General features: G+C 39.7%; 1 protein-coding gene across 4 annotated transcripts in view; it reads right to left on the bottom strand.

Moving 5' to 3' along the window:
- Positions 1-19,617, bottom strand: part of FAM135B (family with sequence similarity 135 member B) — a 192,900-nt gene that overhangs the window by 11,638 nt on the left and 161,645 nt on the right. For 3 of the 4 annotated variants that reach the window (XM_039731506.1, XM_039731505.1, XM_039731507.1), the window contains exons 8-13: positions 13,600-13,753; positions 10,903-10,952; positions 8,504-8,659; positions 6,378-6,451; positions 3,640-3,794; positions 455-2,513 (exon numbers count right to left, since the gene is read on the bottom strand). In XM_039731506.1, coding sequence (XP_039587440.1) covers positions 455-2,513; positions 3,640-3,794; positions 6,378-6,451; positions 8,504-8,659; positions 10,903-10,952; positions 13,600-13,753 — 2,648 coding nt within the window. The remainder of the gene's footprint in view (positions 1-454; positions 2,514-3,639; positions 3,795-6,377; positions 6,452-8,503; positions 8,660-10,902; positions 10,953-13,599; positions 13,754-19,617) is intronic. The other variant, XM_039731508.1, reaches the window with a different exon arrangement.

Raw genomic sequence — 19,617 nt, 5'->3', positions numbered from 1 at the left:
GAAGGTGAAGTTGAGACATATCAGCCAATCTGATTTCCCCATTTCATAGTTTAGATACTGAATGGAAAATTATTAAAGCAGAGGAGTAAAACAGTCTGTGGCACTGCCACAGTGAACTATCAGGGATCAATACTCTGGTATGGGTAACCTTGATTTCAGGAAGGAGGATCAGCTCTCAGAGATTATTTAGATACCTAAATCTCACTGCTTGTCATGAGAATTAAGGACCTGATATCTTTGGCAGTCATGGTCTCTCTGTGTTTTCATCCTTCTTGTCTATTTAGATTATTCATTCTATATTAGCCATTTGTCTGTTTGGATTATTTATACTGAAATTCCTCAGGCAACTGTCTCAAATGCAAGCTTCCTGTATGCCTAGTGCATTAGGGTCCTGAACTGCGTCAGGGTCTCTCAGCATTATGGCTACATTAATGAAGTAATTAGTTATTCTTACTTCAGCATCCTTTCGTTGGTCTCTTCATCCATCTCATCTGAATTAGGACAGACAACTCCAAAGGAGCCCAGCGGCTGGCGCGTGATGGGGAACGCAGCCTGCTTTGCCGAGGAGCCCGCCATGGCAGGGGTCTCTTTGAGCACGGAAGAAAAGGGAAGACAGGTGGCTGTGCAAGAGATGGACATGTTAACCACATCAGCAGCCTTTCTGCTTTCCAGGGCTACTCCCTCTGTCGTGGCCAAAGGAAACCCGGTGCCGTTCGCTACAAGTTTATTCTCTTGGCTGTTGGGTTCCTGAGGATGTTCAGCCTGGTGGGCCCCTGATGCAGGGTCTGCTGAGGCAGGTGAGTCATTGAGCTCAATTTCTTGCAAGCCCTGCATTTCTGCATACACTGCTGGGCTCTCCTCAGTGAGAGAGCTGCCACATTCTCCTCGCAGTGAGCCAAATTCAGTGGAGGTGTCTGAAGGAGCTGTAACAGGCAAGCAAAAATCTGGTACCACCTTTATGCTTTGTGAAAAACTCTCCTCTCCTGAAATTCTACTATTGGAAGAGCCCTGTTGTACGTTTAAACTGTCCGGCTTAAGTTTATCCTTAGGATCCTCAATGCATGTATCAACCTTATCTATATTTTTGTCCAAGTAATTACAAGCCTTTGGTGTTTTTAAGCTACACTCACCATTGCTTTCCAGTGACAGGCACTCAGAGACATTAACTTGGAGCTGCTTCGGACAGCTGGGTGGTCTTGTATTTTCCAAACTACAGCAAGTCTCTGGAAAACCTTTCTCCTCATTCCCTTGTAACTCAGTGTTACTGCTACTGCGTTTGAGGAGGGGATTGGGATGTCTTCTGTGTTCTATTTGTCCACTTTCGGTGGTCATTTGACACTCGGAAAAGTCCATGATTATTTTTCCATCTTTATCCTCTGTTTCCATGCAGCTTCTTAAGTTGTGATCTGAATCTTCTGAGGTGGCTTCGCTGTGTTTTGATAGATCCACCTCCTCTGGGGGCTCTTCTGGGCTACTGATCTGAGGGGCAGAGACAGATTTCGTCAGTTTGGTAAGCTCCACTTCCCTCTCCTCTTCCTCAAAGGGCAAAGAGCTGATGGATGTGAGTGATGCTTGGATACCACTGGGCAAGCTGGTGTTGCTTTCCGTGTGGCCACCCTCCAGGGAATTCCGGTGGATGGCGTGCCTCCGGACCAAGTGGTGCAGGATCTCTCTGTCACTGGGCAGCTCCAGGGCCCGGCTGCGAGCATCAGACCATGCCACGGAGCTGGGCTCACTTTCAATGCCTGAATCAGATATTATAGAGGAAGATCTTTTTATGACCCCTGACATCAGGGTAAATTCTTCACTCTCCTCACTTCGTTGCTCCTTTGTGACTGATTTTGCTTCACAGCTGTGTGAAGGCAAAGCTTTCAAAACAGGGAGATGAGCCTTGGTGCTTGCATCCTCTGGTTTTCCAAGACTGGTCAATTCATTCAGTGCAAGCTCAGATGAAGTGAAATTAGTTTCAGGATGACCAAATTCATCTAGTTCATGTATGTCAGTGCTGTCTTCCAAGCCATCAGCTCCACATGCTCCACACTCATGCTGAGCACTGACAATTAGCATGGGCTCACATTTGTGAGAGTCCTTATTGCTGGGTTCCATGTCTCCACAGACAACATCCGCCTCAAGTCTATTATCTTTTAATAAAACTTCCTCGGATGTTTTAAAGTCTTCTGACATGTGTTCTGTATTGCCTGGCTGTGAGTCAGAAATAGTTTCTTCTCTTGAAACAAAAATATTTTCAGGTTTCCTTTGGCCTTCTTTGTTTATTGTACATACCTGAGATGTGGAGTGCTGGTTTAAACCCTTAGCAGCAGCTTCAGTACTGCTGTGTAGGCATGAGAGATTCCTGTTTATCCTGTCTGTGTGTATTAGAGGAGTATCCTTCTCAAAGTCTCCTTTCATTACTGCAGTGGCATCATCTGATCCACAGACTTCATTTTCCACTTTTACATCCACTTCAGTATTTGCAGGAACCTCAAAATCTGGGAAAACTTCCAAATTCGGATCTAAGGAAAAGAAAAGAAAAGAAAAGAAAAGAAAAGAAAAGAAAAGAAAAGAAAAGAAAAGAAAAGAAAAGAAAAGAAAAGAAAAGAAAAGAAAAGAAAAGTATTACCTGTAAGAACACAACAAACCAGCCCAAAGGATTGGAGGTTTTGAAAAGGGATTTTAAACCACAAAATATTATTCGATAATTTTACATTATAAAAATTATACATGTATTAAAGGCATATTACAAATGTACATGCCAGACTACATTTAGCTAGAATTACACTCACTGGACAGTTATAGTTAGGCCAAAGAAGATAATATTTATAAAATACACTTTCCTCAGTGTAACTGTACCTATACTGTTAGCTTTTAGAGTGTACGTAAGCAAAACAAAATGGATACTTCTTTGTATTCCTGGTGTTATTCAATATTGTTCATAGTATAGCTCTTACTTTGAATCAGTTTAATACTCAGTTTAATAATTTAAATATCTTTAATGAGCATTGTCACAATTTAGGCAGTAGAAAAACTGTGGAAGAGTGAAGATTTTGTATCACAGGCTATATTCACTAGACTATGGACACCTATAGTGTTAATGCATGTTGCTTCCTTGGTAATTTTAAAGGTTGAGTGAAAAGAAAAAAGTAACGGCTGTGAGGTTTTACTAAATAACTATGGAACTAAATAATTTCTTAATTAAAATTTTATTTGGATACTCAAAAAATATTTTTTGCATAATATTTTTTGGAAGGCATTGCTGCATTTCAGGGGAGTGTGGGGCTTTATATTGTAACTGTGGGTTTTGTTCTGAGCTTTCTTACCACTAGATGTCATAGTGGCGATATCAGTCTAGTGTTTTTCCTTTAAATTAGTACTATAACAAAAATCCAAAAGATCTGATTTTCTTTCTAGATTTTTCCTTCAGCTCTTTTTTAAAGAAAGCTTAATTTAAAGATGAAAAGTGTGAAGGAAATACTCTGCTGTTAGGGAAAACACTAAAAGTCATATGCATTACTTAGGGAGTCACACTCTCTTCCAAGTTCATAACCCCAGGGGATGTGAGATCACTTATCCTGAGCTGGGGAAGTACCTCCCTCAGCTTAAGCTGTTTTATGAAGCTGTGCCCTGTGGAGTTTCGCTCACCTTTGCAAGGCATGTCTGTGTACCTATCTTCAAAGATAACTGGGAGTGTGTTCCAGTCCCCGTCGATGTCCAGGCATTCCGCCGGCAGCGGGGGCATGCTGGTGAAATAATCCGAATTGCGAATTTCTGTAGAAATCTGTGCGTGGCTCTGGATCCTGGCAGCAAAATACAAAACAAATTGAGTGCTTGAGTAGCTACTGTGCTGTTTCTCCATTAGTCCTGCAAGCCCAGATATGCAGGCCAAGGACAGAGTCAATGTGTTTAAAGGGAAGCAGTGTTGCATGATGGGGGGTACCCAGAACTCTTAGAAGGTTTCCATCTCTCAGTTAGAGATATCTACAACTTGCACAATCCCTTCCTGAAAAATCTCAATATTTTTGAAAATATTCCAGATCCCACTGTCATGGGTTCCTGTTAGCTGCCATAACCCATTGCTATCCTCCCAAGGGCCTCAGCTGCTGGCTGGGGCTGGATCCTTCAGCTGCTTTCTGGTCAGGAAATGAGGTCTGTCACTCTGGCTGTGCTCAGGGTTTCAAAACCCAGATACAGGAAACAATAATCAAAAATTTGGTTGAGTAGTACAGGGAGGAACAAAGCCAGGAAGGATGCCTGGCAAGTCCTCTATCTATCTCACTTATATCAGACCTCAGAGCACTCACAGAAAGCTGTGTCACACATGTACGAGTCTGGAAGAGCTACGGCAATTACTCAGCCACTCTCTCTTGACAGAGTCACAGAATCATAGAATGGTTTGGGATTTGCAGGACCTTCAAGATCATTTAGTTCTGTCCCCCTTGAGGTGGGTAGGGGCACCTTCTACCAGACCAGTTTGCTCAGCCTGGTCTTGAACTCTTCCAGGGATGGGGCAGCCACAAAGTTTCTGAATAAAACATTCTAGTGCCCCACCACCTTCACAACAAAGAACTTCTTTCTAATACCTGTTCTAAACCTACTCTCTTTCATTTAGAAGCCATTCCTCCTTGTCCTATTGCTACGTGTCCTTATAAAAAGTCCCTCTTTAGCTTTTTTGTAGCCCCACATCTGTTCCCATCATTTAGGCCATTCAAAATGCTATGTGGTTCTCCTCAGTGAATGTGATGCTAAACTGGCAGATTAATATGCATTCAGCTATAATCAATACAATAATTTTTATTTCTGATGGGCCTTCCTATTTTAATATCTGTTTTGAAAAATGTGGAAAATATGAAATACAGAGAGTAAGGCAAAAATATTTTCATTGATGGTCAGCTGAAAGCAAATCTGTTCTTCATCTTAAAGCCATTATCCCTTGTCTGATTATTACCTACCCTTGTGAAAAAGATGAATAATTAATATTAAAGTGAGAAAGTAGAAATATTTTTGTTTGTAAATTCTGAGGGTATGTGACCTCCTAGAGGCTCTACTACCACTCCCAATATCAGTAATATTCTGACAGCCAAGACCCTGTTTTTCCAACTACATAATTGAGCAAATTCAGGAAGAAAACCTGACTCTGCCATGCAGCCTGTATAGACCAGATTTTCTTTTCTGCACAGAGAAATTAATTATTTTTTTTTTTACTTACCCTTCTTGATAACCACTGAGAAAAACATGATATTTATCTGTAGGAAATGGGCTACTCCTGTGACTGCCTGGAGAAACAGAAGCACTTCATGCAATAGGCTTTCCCCTGTGCAGGGTTATGTTTGTTAGAATGTAGCCATGAGTGTGTGTGTCCTCACCCCAGGATCTTGACATGGGGTTTTCCTGGTACACAGCTCCCTAAAATCCTGACATGGGAGAACCAAATGAACACAGCTGGGACCCTGCAGCTATGGTGCTGCTCTAATTTGGCAGAACAAGGCAGCCTTGTACAACCCATCCACTAATGAAGTCAGGGCCCTTTCCATCAACACTGAATCAGCCTTAATGTCCCCAATGACAGCTCTGAGAAAAGCAATTTTCTCCTCTGCACTAGGTCAGAAGCAAATGTCTCACTTAAAAATCATCATTTTGACAGAACCTGATGTCATGGCCTTTCAGCCCCTTCTAAAGGATGGGTTTCACACTGGTAATGTTGTGGTCTGCCCATGGTGACAAATAGTCTGGACAACCATCATTACTCAGAAATTCAAATCTGAGCATCCTTCTTTGAACTCTGCCTTCAAGGGTCAGGTCCTGAGTATCATCCATGTCCTCCACTTAGGTTCATAGGCTAAAACCAAGGGCAGGATTTGCCCTGGCACAGCTTTAAGTCTGGCTCCTCACACTTCACAGTTTGGTTACAAGCAGAAATTACCCAGCAGAAAGAAATACTTACCTTGGAATGGTTTAGGGTTGGTAAAAAGCAAATTTGTAAATGTTAAGATTTGTTGTTTTTCAACAGTTACTTCCCACTAAAAGTACCAGTGCTCAATCTGGTGCATTTGATTTAGGAAATTAATCAAAGAATATATATATATGTCTATGTCTATGTCTATGTCTATGTCTATGTCTATGTCTATGTCTATGTCTATGTCTATGTCTATGTATGTATGTATGCTTGAAATTAATTATTTCTGGGGCCAGCTTAGTCAGTCACTTACTTTTGAAATGCATTTCAATAGGTTTACAATATGGAGCTAAAACAGAGACAATGACCTCTCTCAAACCAAATTCCTTCATACCCTGCACAAAAAGATCTTGTTCTTGATTGCAAAATATTTTAAAGTAAATTTTTAGTCATTCCAGAGATAGGGGAGTGTTAATGGGTTACTTACAGGCCTTCCTGGAACATGAGCACAGCAGGTTTCTGGTGCTCAGTGTAGAAGAAGGCTTCTGAGAATCTTCTCACCTGAGAGAGAGAGATGCACAAATTAAACCTAAGATCTGCTGAAATGTGACAAATGCCATCAGTCTAAGAACACAGCACTGACTATCAGGACCAGATTCATTAGTGTTGACATTAAAAAAGAGTTCAATTCTGCTTCATTTTCCCAGCGCAGCACAAAGCAGCTGTTATTGTAGCATATTTTGCTGCAAGGTAAGAAGACTCCCTTGACAATAAATCAAAGTTTGGTTATCTGCATCTTCTAACTACTTTTCTAAAAGCTGTCAAATTTACCATTTTCCCCTCTGTTGTTAAAGTTTGGAAGATTTATTCCTTTCTCACTGTGAAAAGGAGTAGTGGAGTGATTTATTAAATTAGAACAATTTATAATTTATCTTCTCTTCTATGGGAACTTCCACAGTGACTCTCAAACTATGACAACAGCATAGTCTTACATATCAGTCCAGAGGAGAATGAGCCCTATCACAGTAGAAACACACCTGCCTATGTCATGATACCTACAAACTGAGAGCTCTTCAAATCCCTTCATGGACATTAGATATGTTCAGTGTTGGACAATCAATTACAAAAGAGCCATGGATCTGAAGTGGCTGGCAGAGCACAGAGTGTGAAATAAGCTATTAAAAATTCAGTGCTGTCATCTGCCCTGGAATAAGCTTTGAGTTTAAATGAATCAAGCATAATATGCAATCAAACGTACTGAGCTGTTAAACTGCAGCCCATACATTCCTAATAATAATTGTAAAAGTGACCTCTGTTACAGGGACAGAAAATGGCAGTGAAAAGCATATGTCAGAGCATCTCAGCATTTCCCTAAATCCCAGCTGTGCTTTAGCAAATGGCCTTACTAAACAAAGGATAGGCATCCCTTCAAAAAGACTGTGTCTTAACAGTAGGACTTTTCATTTAGGGCTCTCAAACAATTTTCCAGAGGTGAAAAAGTATAATCACACACAGTTTACATGGAGAGGACCCAGAGCATACAAAGTTATGTAATTTGACAAAGATCAAGAAGACAGTTGACATCAGTCAAGGCTGGAACAACTCAGAGGCTGAGATTCACCTTGCTGGAGCTGGGAGCACACAAAGTTGGGTTCTTTGATTGAAAACCACACAGGTTCCCTCAGAGTCAAGGGAAATCTCACAGACTAACCGGAGGAGTTTCAGCACCAGGCACTCAGCCACCTGAATTTTATGCCCCATTTTTGCAAGCTCCAGAGGAGACTTGTTCTGGTCACTCTGACCTCCACTGACTGACAGGAGCAGAACATAAGCTGAGGTGTGAACACCTACACTGCACACTCCTCATGCATGCACGGTGAATCCTGCCCTTTTCTCCCCTGTCCCTGCTCTAAGGATGAGATCAGACTTTGAGTTCAGCTCAGGTGATGTACTGAGCTGCTGTCTGGTCAATAACCAAGAACATCCTGATGGAAGACAGAGCACTTGCTGAACTAATCAGATAAGCAGATCTGACAACATTTGCTCAAATGACAAGTGGTTTTGTGCCTTCTTTATTACCAAGTACAAGATGCAATTTCAACATCAACAATATTAATATTTTGCTGTGTGCACTTCATTGTGAGAATGGAAAATACTTATATATATGACAGTGAAGAAAACAAATCCATATTCCTTTTGGTAGTTTTGTGAAACCAGTTGAGATGAAATTGTATTTCTTTTTTTTTAATTTGTCACTGGGATGTTTTGTTTTTTTAAAACAAGTGGTTATGATTTATGGATATAAGGTGACATATACTCCTTCCCACCCACCTCCTGTTCTATGTCTAATCCTGGTGCTCAAAGTTACTCATTTTATGTAGGATCCTGAGCCACACAAACTCAACCATCTTCATTCCAGAAACTGAAATCTGTAATTTCAAATCCTGGGCTTCACCTTTTCTTCCCCTCCTCTTCAACTCTTGCTGTGCTCATCCCATTTCATGTAAATAGTCATAGAGGCAGAATTGAATTGGAAATATACATCCAAATAAATCTCTAATGTTAATCGAGACCTGACCATTACTGGACTTGCTTTTAACTTCTTAAGATTACCCTTAGCATGTGATGTTCCTGAGTCAGATAAGCTGTGACTTCTGGATGGAGCGTTGCCACCTCTAGGAACTGGGTCCACAGGGCCAGGAGGTGAGAGCAAAGCCAGGCGAGGTCCTTGCTTATCTGTTCTGCTATCTTCTCTGGATTGCTCAGCAGCTGAAGGACAGAAAGGAAATTATGAGATCAACAATGTTATAGAAAAGAACCAGTTCATACATGAGATTAAGTCCTTTTAGGACCAACAGCAACAAGAAAAATTTCTCTTGATTTAGAAATATTTTTACTAAAGCTACCATTTTCAGTTATTTTACCCTTTTACCCCAAATAAAGCTGGTAAGACATTTTCTTTTTCTCTTTAAAATCAGAAATTTTAGTACAAATGGTCTCAGCTACGCAGTGAAAGAGCAAGAAGTGGGAACAAATAATTTTTTGCAGACACTTTACTGCAGGTGTAGTAACTGAGGGGACGCAGTGAAAGAGCAAGAAGTGGGAACAAATAATTTTTTGCAGACAGTTTACTGCAGGTGTAGTAACTGAGGGTAAAAAAAAAAAAAAAAAAAAAAAAAGAATGTGTGTTCCAAATTATCCACCAGATGGTGCTGGATGCTCTGAAATAATAAACCATGGCCTGACTGTTACCAAAGGAGGCCTGTCAGCCATGTCACATTAGAATACAGATGGGTGATTGAGGGGGAACCAAACAAGAAACCTCAAACCAAAACACTGTGTCCTCAACACATGGTGAAAACAGACATTCCAGAGTGTGCTGTTGCCCATGTCCCACACTAGAACACGCTGGGTCTCTGTGTGCCCTCCAGCTCTGTGCTAAAGCACTGCAAGGAAGCAAAGTCTCTGCACGCCAAACTTCCTCATTTCACAGTTTCATAGAATCATAGAGTGGCAGAAGAGGTTGGGCTAAAGATGTTCTTACAACTCACTGCCATGTGCAGAGACACCTTCCACTATCCCAGGTTGCTCAGAGCCCCATCCAACCTGGCCTTTAACACTTCCATGGATGGGGCATCCACAGCTCCGCTGGGCAACCTGTGCCAGTGTCTCACCATGCTCACAATAAAGGATTTCCTCCTTATATCTAATTTAAACCTGCCCTCTGTCTGTTTAACACCATGCCCACTAGCACTACATACCCTTGTAAGACATCCCTCTCCATCTCTCCTGTAGCCTTTTTAGGTACTAGAAGGTGTTAAATGCTCTCCCTGGAGTCTTCTACAGGCTGAACAAACCCAGCTCTCTTAACTTGTCAACTTGTTAATTTCTTTAATGAGAGACGGACATTGCATTTTACCTCCATGCTATTCACTGGATTTTTTTTTTTTTGTTAGGACTGCACTCTAGCTGAAAGCCTGATTATTTTTCGCATTTTATTATACAGGTAGTTTCCAGGTTGGTGACACTGCAAACTAAACCATGATTAAAAACAAATTGTCTGTGTATGAGAGCAGCAGAGAAAAATTGTGTGTGGATGAACCAGATTTTGTCACTGTGTTTACATTGTTTGGATGCGTCCCTGTTTTAATGACTTGTCCAAAATTGGAGAAGCTCCAGGACCCATTCTGGTACAGGAAAAAAGATCCTACTCAAACATTTCCCTTTGCAGAGTCAGGGTACTACTTTATTTATGGCATCCAATTCTATAGGCTGTCAGTATGCTGTTTCTTACATCATAAACTGAAAGCTCAGTCTTCAAGCAAGATGCATTATTAACGCAAGTCATTTTAGGAATAATATGTGTGTGATGGCTATTTGTGTGGTTTACTATTGGGTCAAAGGATGGACTTGATGATCTTGGAGGTCTTTTCCAGACCTAAAGATTCTATGATCCTATGATAAATAAAATATTTGAAATCTCTGATTTTTCCAGTGATCAGCTGGCACTTGCATTTCTTCCTGGCACTCTCGATGTCTTGTCTTTGTCTCACTTGAAACAAACTTGGCAGAAGCAAGTTCAAGAGAACAGTTCAGTCACTTCTGTGCCAAAATCACTTCTTTGCTCCCATGAACCTCCAAACACATTTAGGTATTTTTATTTGAAAATATATGGTTGAACAACCTGCCAAAGTACTTTTTCTCCTGTCAGCAGAAAAGCTATAATTGCAACCTACCCCAAATAATTTTTTTTTGTCATCCTGATACTCAGGGTAGGCTCACTGAAGCATGCTAGAATAATCCAGCTGGTGGCTTGTTAAAAGTGACAGGAACACCTTATAAGCAACTAATCAAAGTTATGCAAAATATTTGGTGGAAGACAAACAGTAAACAAACTTTCTGATGGCACCAAATTCCCTTCTTTTTCTTCTCTGATGTATTACTGGGCTGTCTCAGTGCACTTGAAAAATGGACTTGAAAAACCTATGGGCAGGTTCTGATGAAGGAAATACCTGCAGCTCCATACAAAGCTGGGATACTGTCTCTTCCACAGATAGCTCCTCTGGGGAAAAAGCACAAAGAAAGATATCAGGTTTGAGAACAGTGGATGTTAAATATTAATCCTCTGCTGTTTATTCATGAGAGAAGTTGGCCATTTGGAATTCCTGACAGACACGTTTCTGTTTGGGTGTGGGCACTCCACAATCCACTTTGTACTCCTGCAGGTGCAACTTCTGCTTGTGCAATCTGGACCACTAAACCAGTAGAAAATGTTAGTTTTTTTGGTGACAAAGACAACAGAATTTTACTTTTCATTGACTCTTTTTTGCTAGAAGTTTGATTTTTAGCCTTTGGTATTTATAGACAACTGTAGAACTGAATATAGAGTCTGAACAAATGATGAGCAAGGAGTGGTTGTCCCTGGTGTGCTACAGAGGACTGTGTATCAACATCAAATTCCTGACCAGTAAAATATTGGGCATCTCTGTACTGCCTTGTGAAGTTGGAATTACTGCAAGCAGCAGTGTTTTGATTTAATCCTGAGAGAATCCAGCACAGGGACACACTGCTTTAAATGCACCACAATCTATCAGGAAAAGGAGGACATCAATCAATTCTCCAGCTTTAGCAGCTTCATTTTGCAATGCGGAACTTTGTAATGGTGTCCATAAAGAAACAAAGCAGGAACAAAAGAAAACAACTCACAGACCAATCCCCTCTTCAATTCCCAAGTGTCTCTTCCCAGATAGAACTGATAAATGGGAATGGACAGACCAAGATGAGTTGTGCCTTGAAAAGACTCAATCTGAGCTTGTAAAATTTGGGAAATAACCATTCCCACTTTTAATTTCTAAAGCAAGCTACTTTCTTTTTACATATACTACTAAGGAAGCTAGGGAAAAATAATAAAGAAAATGTGCAGAGATTTAAATTATTGGATTTATCTTAACCTTCAGTAAAAACCTATGAGATTAATATGACCAATATAGATGTTACAACTGAACGAGCCATTTACATTCTTCCCCTGCTCAGTGGAGAAATATAGCAAATACAAGGTGCACTTTATGCCATCCCAAAATAGAAAGCACTACCTGTGTCAGATGACATATTTTTAATTGGATGTGTTTCACCTCAATGAATGTAAGGAAACAGAGACAAAATTTGATTTATATTCATCTTACTGCAGGAATATTACACCCCATAATTTTACTGACTTGTGCAACTGTTGTCAGAAGATCAGCCTTTAAACCAAATTTTTAGTAGATTTTCAGACTGTGAATAAAATGATGCAAATAACACTGCTCAAGAGGCTAAAAAGGGTATTTGCATTTTGCAAATTTTCATGCATTACAATAAGTACATTTGCAAATGAAGTTCCTGCTTCATTACCAGAATTTATTTCAAAACCTGGAAAATGTTGTTTAGAACATAAGCATGTGCTCTGGGGAGATCATGGAGTTGTGGTCACTCATCCATGCAGAGTTCTGCCATCTCACAACCTATAACCCTGTCTGGGTGAACCACAAATCCTCTGCTATCTATAACTATAACCAAGGTCCATGAAGCAGTTTTGTTGCTTGTTTTCTGTCTGATAGTTCATGAACTGCAAATTAAAATGGTGCTTCATTTTGTTTTGGTTTTGGTTTTGGTTTTGTTTTTTCTCTTGTAGTTGGATTGAATAATACACTATGTTACCTACCTATGACTTTTAGAATGTCTTGAAGGGAAATATATGTTCAGGGACAAGAGATGAAGTGGAAAATGGGATCTATCAAGTCCACGAGTGTGTGAAGCACAATGTATTGTGTTTGATAGTTCTTATGTATAAGGACTATACTGGAAAATTTTACTCCCTTTTAAAACCTGCTGGCCAATGCAATAGACCCTCATAATGTGATTATCTCTGCAACATAACAAAACTTCAAAACCTGCACACCACAGAAACACAAAAACACAGATGTGAAATTATGAGGCACATTCCTTGAATTCAAAGAAACATGTGAGACAGCAGGATTTGAATGAGATGACTGAGTCTCATTTTCATAGGACCTCATGCTGTCATTACAAAGATGACTAAACACAAATTCCAGAACTCCATCCTGTAAATCCAGCCAGCCAGCACTTGCCTATTAGACCTAATGGGCCTGACCAGCCAAAAAAAAACTTCTGCCAAAAAACCAGAAAATCTATTAAACAATTGAATTAAGAAGAAAATCAGATTCAGAAAATCTTCAATTTTGAAAAGCAAATCATAATTGACAGTGGAGGAATCTATTGTGAGTTACAAAGAAGGGAGTATAATTTAAACCCACTTGTACCACCTTTCAGGTTTTTCTTTTCAACTATAAAGAAATATTTGCTCAAGAGAAAAAAAATGTTAGGAGTCTTCCCAAAATGTCATGGCCATGCACAACTAGAAGTTACCCTTTTCAAAATGCAAATGAGGCCAAAAATCACCAAAAGGCAAGTATTCTGAGAAATGTATCAAAATATTTTATCCATCTACACATCAGGCCACACTCTATGAAAGGATTCACATAATCTGAGGAGTCAATCATCTTTAACAGGAAAAATAAACACTAATCAGAAAGCACATACGAAAATCCCTTGGAGTCTCTGAACAGCCAAAGAATTCTGGTACTAAAAGATGTGCTTAAAAATGCAGCATTATAAAATATTCAGTGATTTTTAAACAACTTTTCACTTACCCAACTTCAGTTGTGGTAAATCAGGAATCTCATTCATTATGAGGGTGTAGTAGGTGTGAAGACCCCTTTGAGCATTCAGGAGCAGAAGACAGAGATCCTTATGCCACTTGTATGCATGCTGCATGCAATTTTCAGATGGGACATAAAAGCTGCCCTGTGTAGCAAAAGTATCAAGAAAATAAAGTAGAGAAATTAAAATTCATGGTCTCCATTTCTGTGGCAGGTTTCCACAGAAAACCCAGTTGGGGACAGTCATTCATCTCTTTTTACAAAAGTATATAGTGATAGGGGTAATGGCTTTAAGTGTAGGTTTAGACAGGAGATTCGGATAAAAATTCTTTACTGTGAGGGTGGTGAGGCCCCGGCACAGGTTTTCCAGAGAAGCTGTGCCTGCCCCATCCCTGAGGCTGTTCAGTGACAGGCTGGATGGGATTTGGATTAACTTGGTCTAGTGGGAGGTCGTGCCCATGGCAGGGGATTTGAACTAGATGGTATTTCAGGTCCCTTCCAACCCAAGCCGTTCCATGAGTCTTCAATTGTAATCAAGCAGATGGCACCAAAGAGAGATTTTAACCATCCCAACCTCCCAGCCACCCAACTAGCTAGATGTGTAATCCAAGAGTGTCTCATTCTACATGCTCATTTTGCCCAAACCATAACAAAACTATCAGGTCTCAGCAAGGCTGTCACACGAGAAGACCCTGAAACCAAACAATCCAACAGAGAAATCTACCTCTATCCTCCCATGTACCCCAAAGTGGATCCAATGTCTCTCCCCACAACACAGAGTCCTGTGTGAAAAACACACTCTCTGCTGGAGGAGGAGGGGTGGAAATAACTATAAAAATGTCTACATTCACTTTCCTTGTCCCTCCTTATTGCCTCCTGCAAAGGTTATAGCTTGATGGTAGCATGAGGTGCCTTCTAATCTGTATTAGTGAACAAATGCAGATGGCATTGCTATCCCATCAACAAATATGAGCCACTCTGTACTCCAGGATCAATGTCTGTGTTAGTGTATCTCTTGGGGGAAAATGGAACAGGACAGATCACAGCATGTTCACCACAAATATTTCCCAAACAACACTTTTAGACTTAGAATGTAAGCTGAGTTTTCATTAGGGCGCCATAAATCAGAAGTTTTCAGTTCTGTCAAAGATGCTTGTATAAATCACTGATATTTTAAATTTGAACTGCTTAGATTTAAAGCAAAACAATTTATTAATCCCTGGATTTGGGAAACATGGGCAATTTACAACTTAGTCCACTGCTTACCACAGCTGGGGTAAGAATACAATCCTTACAGGCCAGCTAGGTGCTGACTGCCTTTGGACAGTCCCAGATTCTGCATATCTCCAGGAGCAACACAGAAGAGCCAACCACATGCCAGCACATCTCCTGTGTTTTTCTCCCTTTGATTTCCCTAAAACCTGTATTTCACAAATCTTGGCCTGAGCCAGGATGTTCCCTGCAGTTTCTCATGCCAATCTTCAAGGAGTTAACTAGAATTCTGTGGAAGGCACAAAGAGAACTGCACTCTAGACCTGCAGAGAAACAGTAGATGATAATTGAGAGAGTTGGCTGCTCTTCAAAGGTTTCAAAATCTCCAGCCTCAGCATGGATATTTTTTACTCTTACCATGGCCAAAACAAAAAAGGGAGCAGAAAGAAATGCTGCTCAAAACAATAGAAAATTGGAAGTGGATTGGTGTACAATGTCACAATGTCATGAATATATGCCCTCCCTTATTATCCACTGCTGATTTTTTTTAGGCAAAAATTAGTCTGGCATTTAAATGCTACACTGCTGAGAAGAGGGAAGAAAGTGAGTTAATTTCATAGTTTGTATGAATGCTATGACGTAGTGTTGTGCATGACTACACTTTAATATGTCTATTTTCAGCCATTCCTTGGCATAGATTACAGTCTAAATATAAAAAAGTAATAGAAAAATGCACCTGCAGGTGGGCTTAAAACTTGCATGAATTAATGTTTAAAATATTACTCAATTAGTCCAGTTTAGAATTCTTTAGCATTTGTCTTCCTATCTTGTGGTGCTTTTTCAAATTTGTCCTCAGCTGATTTACACTGGACAATTGATCACATGTTCAAAACTGCAGAAAAATAATTAGGATCACTCAGTACAACCACAACAGGCAAGTAAAATTTTCTCCAGCATTTCTCTCCATTGCAATGTAAACTTTCTTCAAATTACTCCAAGATGTGGATGGTATACCTGTGTGAACAGAGAGCTGAAAAGATTGCTCCAAGCTCTCTGCTCTCTTCCTGAGCCAGCCCTCTGGGAAGGGTGTCTGTGCCAAGCAAAGGTGCTGTGCTTTGAGAATGCCACTGCACGAGAGGAACTGCTCTGCACAGACCAGGCTGGGCTGTGCGTGACTCAGAGGACAATGTATCATTAAGCATTTTGATTAAATTCTATTAAATGGCAACTGGCTTTGAAACCCTGTTGTTTAATGGGAACATCCATCCTAATTTGAAAAATCTTTTTGTCGAGGTGGAAAGTGAACATGACAGGAAAAAAGGTGACAAGCTCCAAATTTCTGGTTCTTCAGATATTACTGCTCTCACAGGATTGCTTCTGCTTCTTCTCAAAGTTGTCACACACGTACAGGATACAGAGCAGGACATCACAGAGATTATTAAACCCACCTCAGGGACAGTTTAAACTAATGTGAACTAAGGTCTGTGCATCTTCATCTGCAGGACCCCAGAGGGCAGGCATCTATCAGATGATGCCATTATAAACTGCTGCAGCTAAATCAGCTTATCCATCACTGTTCAGTAAGCTGAGAAATGTCAAGAAATGTCTTCTTTTGGGATGGTCTAATGATTGTAGCCCTTTCACATTTGCTATTTTAATTGCCTCTTCTCTGCATTTATTCAGGTGATTTCCTATTTCCTTGCCAATAGCTTGAAACATGGATTCAGACTACCACACTAGCAAATCAAGTTTGGCAACAAATATGTCACGTGCTGTTCTAAGGGAAAACACTGCTGCAAAACCAGCTCTCAGGAAAAACACTGGCTATGACCCATTAAACAGCTAGAAAGTGTTTAATGATGATATTTCACGAAGAAAACAACAACTAACCACCACCGCCAACAACAACAACAACAAAAAGGGAAAATTCTGCATCTGGATTGACTAGGAATATTTCAGATTTCCAGCTTTCTTGACTCAGGATGAAAAATATTGGTTTACTTCTGGTTAAGGCAAACTTCTCTTCAAACCAAAAAATAATAGTGAAGCTGAAAATCCCACCTTGCACAAAGCCTGATGGCTGCTCTGGGCTTGTAATATCTATTGTACAAGTATGTGTTGGTTTCCTTTGTAAAGATTTTTGTGACCTTTTGAACGAATTCCTTTGGCTTGCTGTTATTTCAGTCTCATTAATTTGTAGGTAGACAGATCCTTCTATACTGCTTGTAACATGCATCTGTGCTGATTTCCTTTCCCAAGGCCTTCTTTGTCTGTAGCGGCAGACTGCATCTCTGTCTTTTGCCCTTTTCCATTTCTGAAAATTTTGGGAGGACATGAATTCCTGAAAAATTTCACTTCAAGACTTAAGACCTAAAGGTACTCTGATAGCAAAGATGGGTGACACACAGAAGCCAACAGTACTGACACAAAATTATTTTTTCCATTGTGCCAACATCATTAGGGCAAAACAGATAAAAAATTCTCTTTAGCCTTCCTTTAGTTCTGAATGTATTTATACAAATATCTTGTATTTTTAAGCAGTAGCCAAATTAAGTTCTCCCTGAGTTTTGGCTATTCTAGTTTTCTCCCAGCATAACCTTACAACAGCCTTGTAGTCCTGCTCAACTTCCAAAGGTCATAAACTCTATCCATCTAAGGAGGTCTGAAGATCTTTCCTCATAAAGAACCCTAAGTATATAAGCCAAATTTCTCCATTTCCCTTTTTACTGTGATAATTATCAATCATAGAATCATAGAATGGTTTGGATTGGTAGGGACCTTAAAGATCATTTATTTCCAAACCCCCAGCCAAGGGTAGGGCAACCTCAGACTAGATGACCTTATAAAGAAAAACCTAGACAAATGTGAGATAAAAACTAGTGTTTTGGAAATCTAAAGGCTTCAGCTCACTTTGATTATGATGTGCAAAGCTGGACCCCAGCACTGGACCATCACTGGCCCTTGTCCATCTGCCCTCTAAGCTGGTCTTCTGCTAGATTTACCCAGCCAAGTAAAATAGCTTTCAATATCAACAAACCCAAACAAACCAAGCTTTTTTGCAATATCCCTGTTGAATACATTAAAGTAAATCAGCCTTTTAAATGAATACATTCCCTGTGCAATGCTCTTATCAGTCAACAGATTCCTCCTATAATTAGACTGTATTGCTTTATAAATGTACTTTTCCTTTATAATAAAAGAAAGGAAAATTACTTGCAAAAAGCAAACACCTTCATCAAATAATGTTCATATCAATTCATTATTCAAATGCAGAGCACAATTTGCAGATATTCACTACCTCTGTACTATGTCTATCTAATATCAAAAGGCACCAACTGAATTTTATGCTTTGTAATGTACATTAAGTAGCTTGTATTTGTTTTGTATTAAAGCAATTCCATGAGCTATGTTAACTGCGTGCAACGTTCAACAATAGCACTAACAGTTAGTAAATGAGACCCTTTATGTTTAATCTAACTCAATACATTTCACAATTCAGATTCAAATTGCTCGTCAAGAATTTTAATATACCAAAAAGGCATTCCAGACTAAATAGACAAGTTTTGCAGTCTCCAAGCATTTTCCAGGAGCAGAGAGAGCTATCCTACCTTACCTGCTTCTGGGAAAGATTTACAGAGCTGCTTGAAACTGAGGGATAAATCTCAGCACCCCAAGATAAATGTAGTTTCTGAGTTCACAGTGTGTGCCCATTTGTCTGCAAGCCCATTTTGATTTCCTAATTTGAAATTTTACTCTGGCTTCAACTCAAGGATCAAGGCTTTACTCTCTAATTTGGATGCTGTTTTCTAAGATAGGAGATTCCCTGTTATCTGGTGGTTGGAAATTAAATTATAGTTATGTCTTGAGCTAAAACTTTAGTGCTTCCACTTTATTTGTGAACGTGCTTGAGCAGTGGTGGAAGAAGGACAAGGTTTTTACTCCATTTTCTGAAACTGGTTGTATATCAGAAACTACTTTTGTCCTAAAGAGGCTATAATGAAAATACACTAAAACAAATGCTTAGGGAAGACTGAAGAGGCAAAGAGTGTCTTTTCAGCTATTGTTATGACAGAAATTATATGCACTTTAAAGAGAAAAAAAGAATCTAGAGGATGGAAAATAAAAAAGTTTGAATGATAATATCTCACGAGGAAAACAACAACTAACCACCAACAACAACAAAAAGGAAAAATTCTGCATCTGGATTGACTAAGAATATGTTTATACATATCAATGGTACATACAGAAAAAAACCCATATGTATACACATAAAGACATTGTAGAGGTTTAGATTGGATATTAAGAAAGATTTCTTCAGTAAAAATGTTGTCAGGCATAGGGACATGTTGCCCAGAAAAGTGCAGGAATCATTATCCCTGGAAGTGTTCAAAAATTCCTTGGATGTGGCATTTGAGCATGTGGTTTAATGGTATAAATGATGGTGGTGCTGAATTGACAGTTGAACTCGATAATCTTAAAGGATTCTGCATGTGTGTATATATATATTTACACCTCCATTCAGCTATGGAAAACTGCCAAACACAAACAACTCCCCCTCATTAAGTCATTCATCAATACAAACATCTTTTACATCCCTGTGCCAGGCAGTGAAAAATTATTGGCAAATCTAAAAAAACCCCATAGTTTAAATCGTGGCAGCCCACAGAGGCCAGATTGTGGATGCCATTCTGTGGTGACACTGTTTCTTTTCAGCCTGGTTTTGCATTTTTAAATGTTTTTGTTGAATAGAGCAACCAGAGACTACATATAACAGGCATGGGACACAAATCTTGGTCC

The sequence above is a fragment of the Passer montanus genome, unplaced genomic scaffold (genome assembly GCF_014805655.1).
Source record: "Passer montanus isolate IOZ18808 unplaced genomic scaffold, ASM1480565v1 scaffold78, whole genome shotgun sequence".
NCBI lineage: Eukaryota > Metazoa > Chordata > Aves > Passeriformes > Passeridae > Passer > Passer montanus.
Note: the sequence above shows the minus strand (reverse complement) of the source record. Positions and strands in the feature narration are given on the sequence as shown.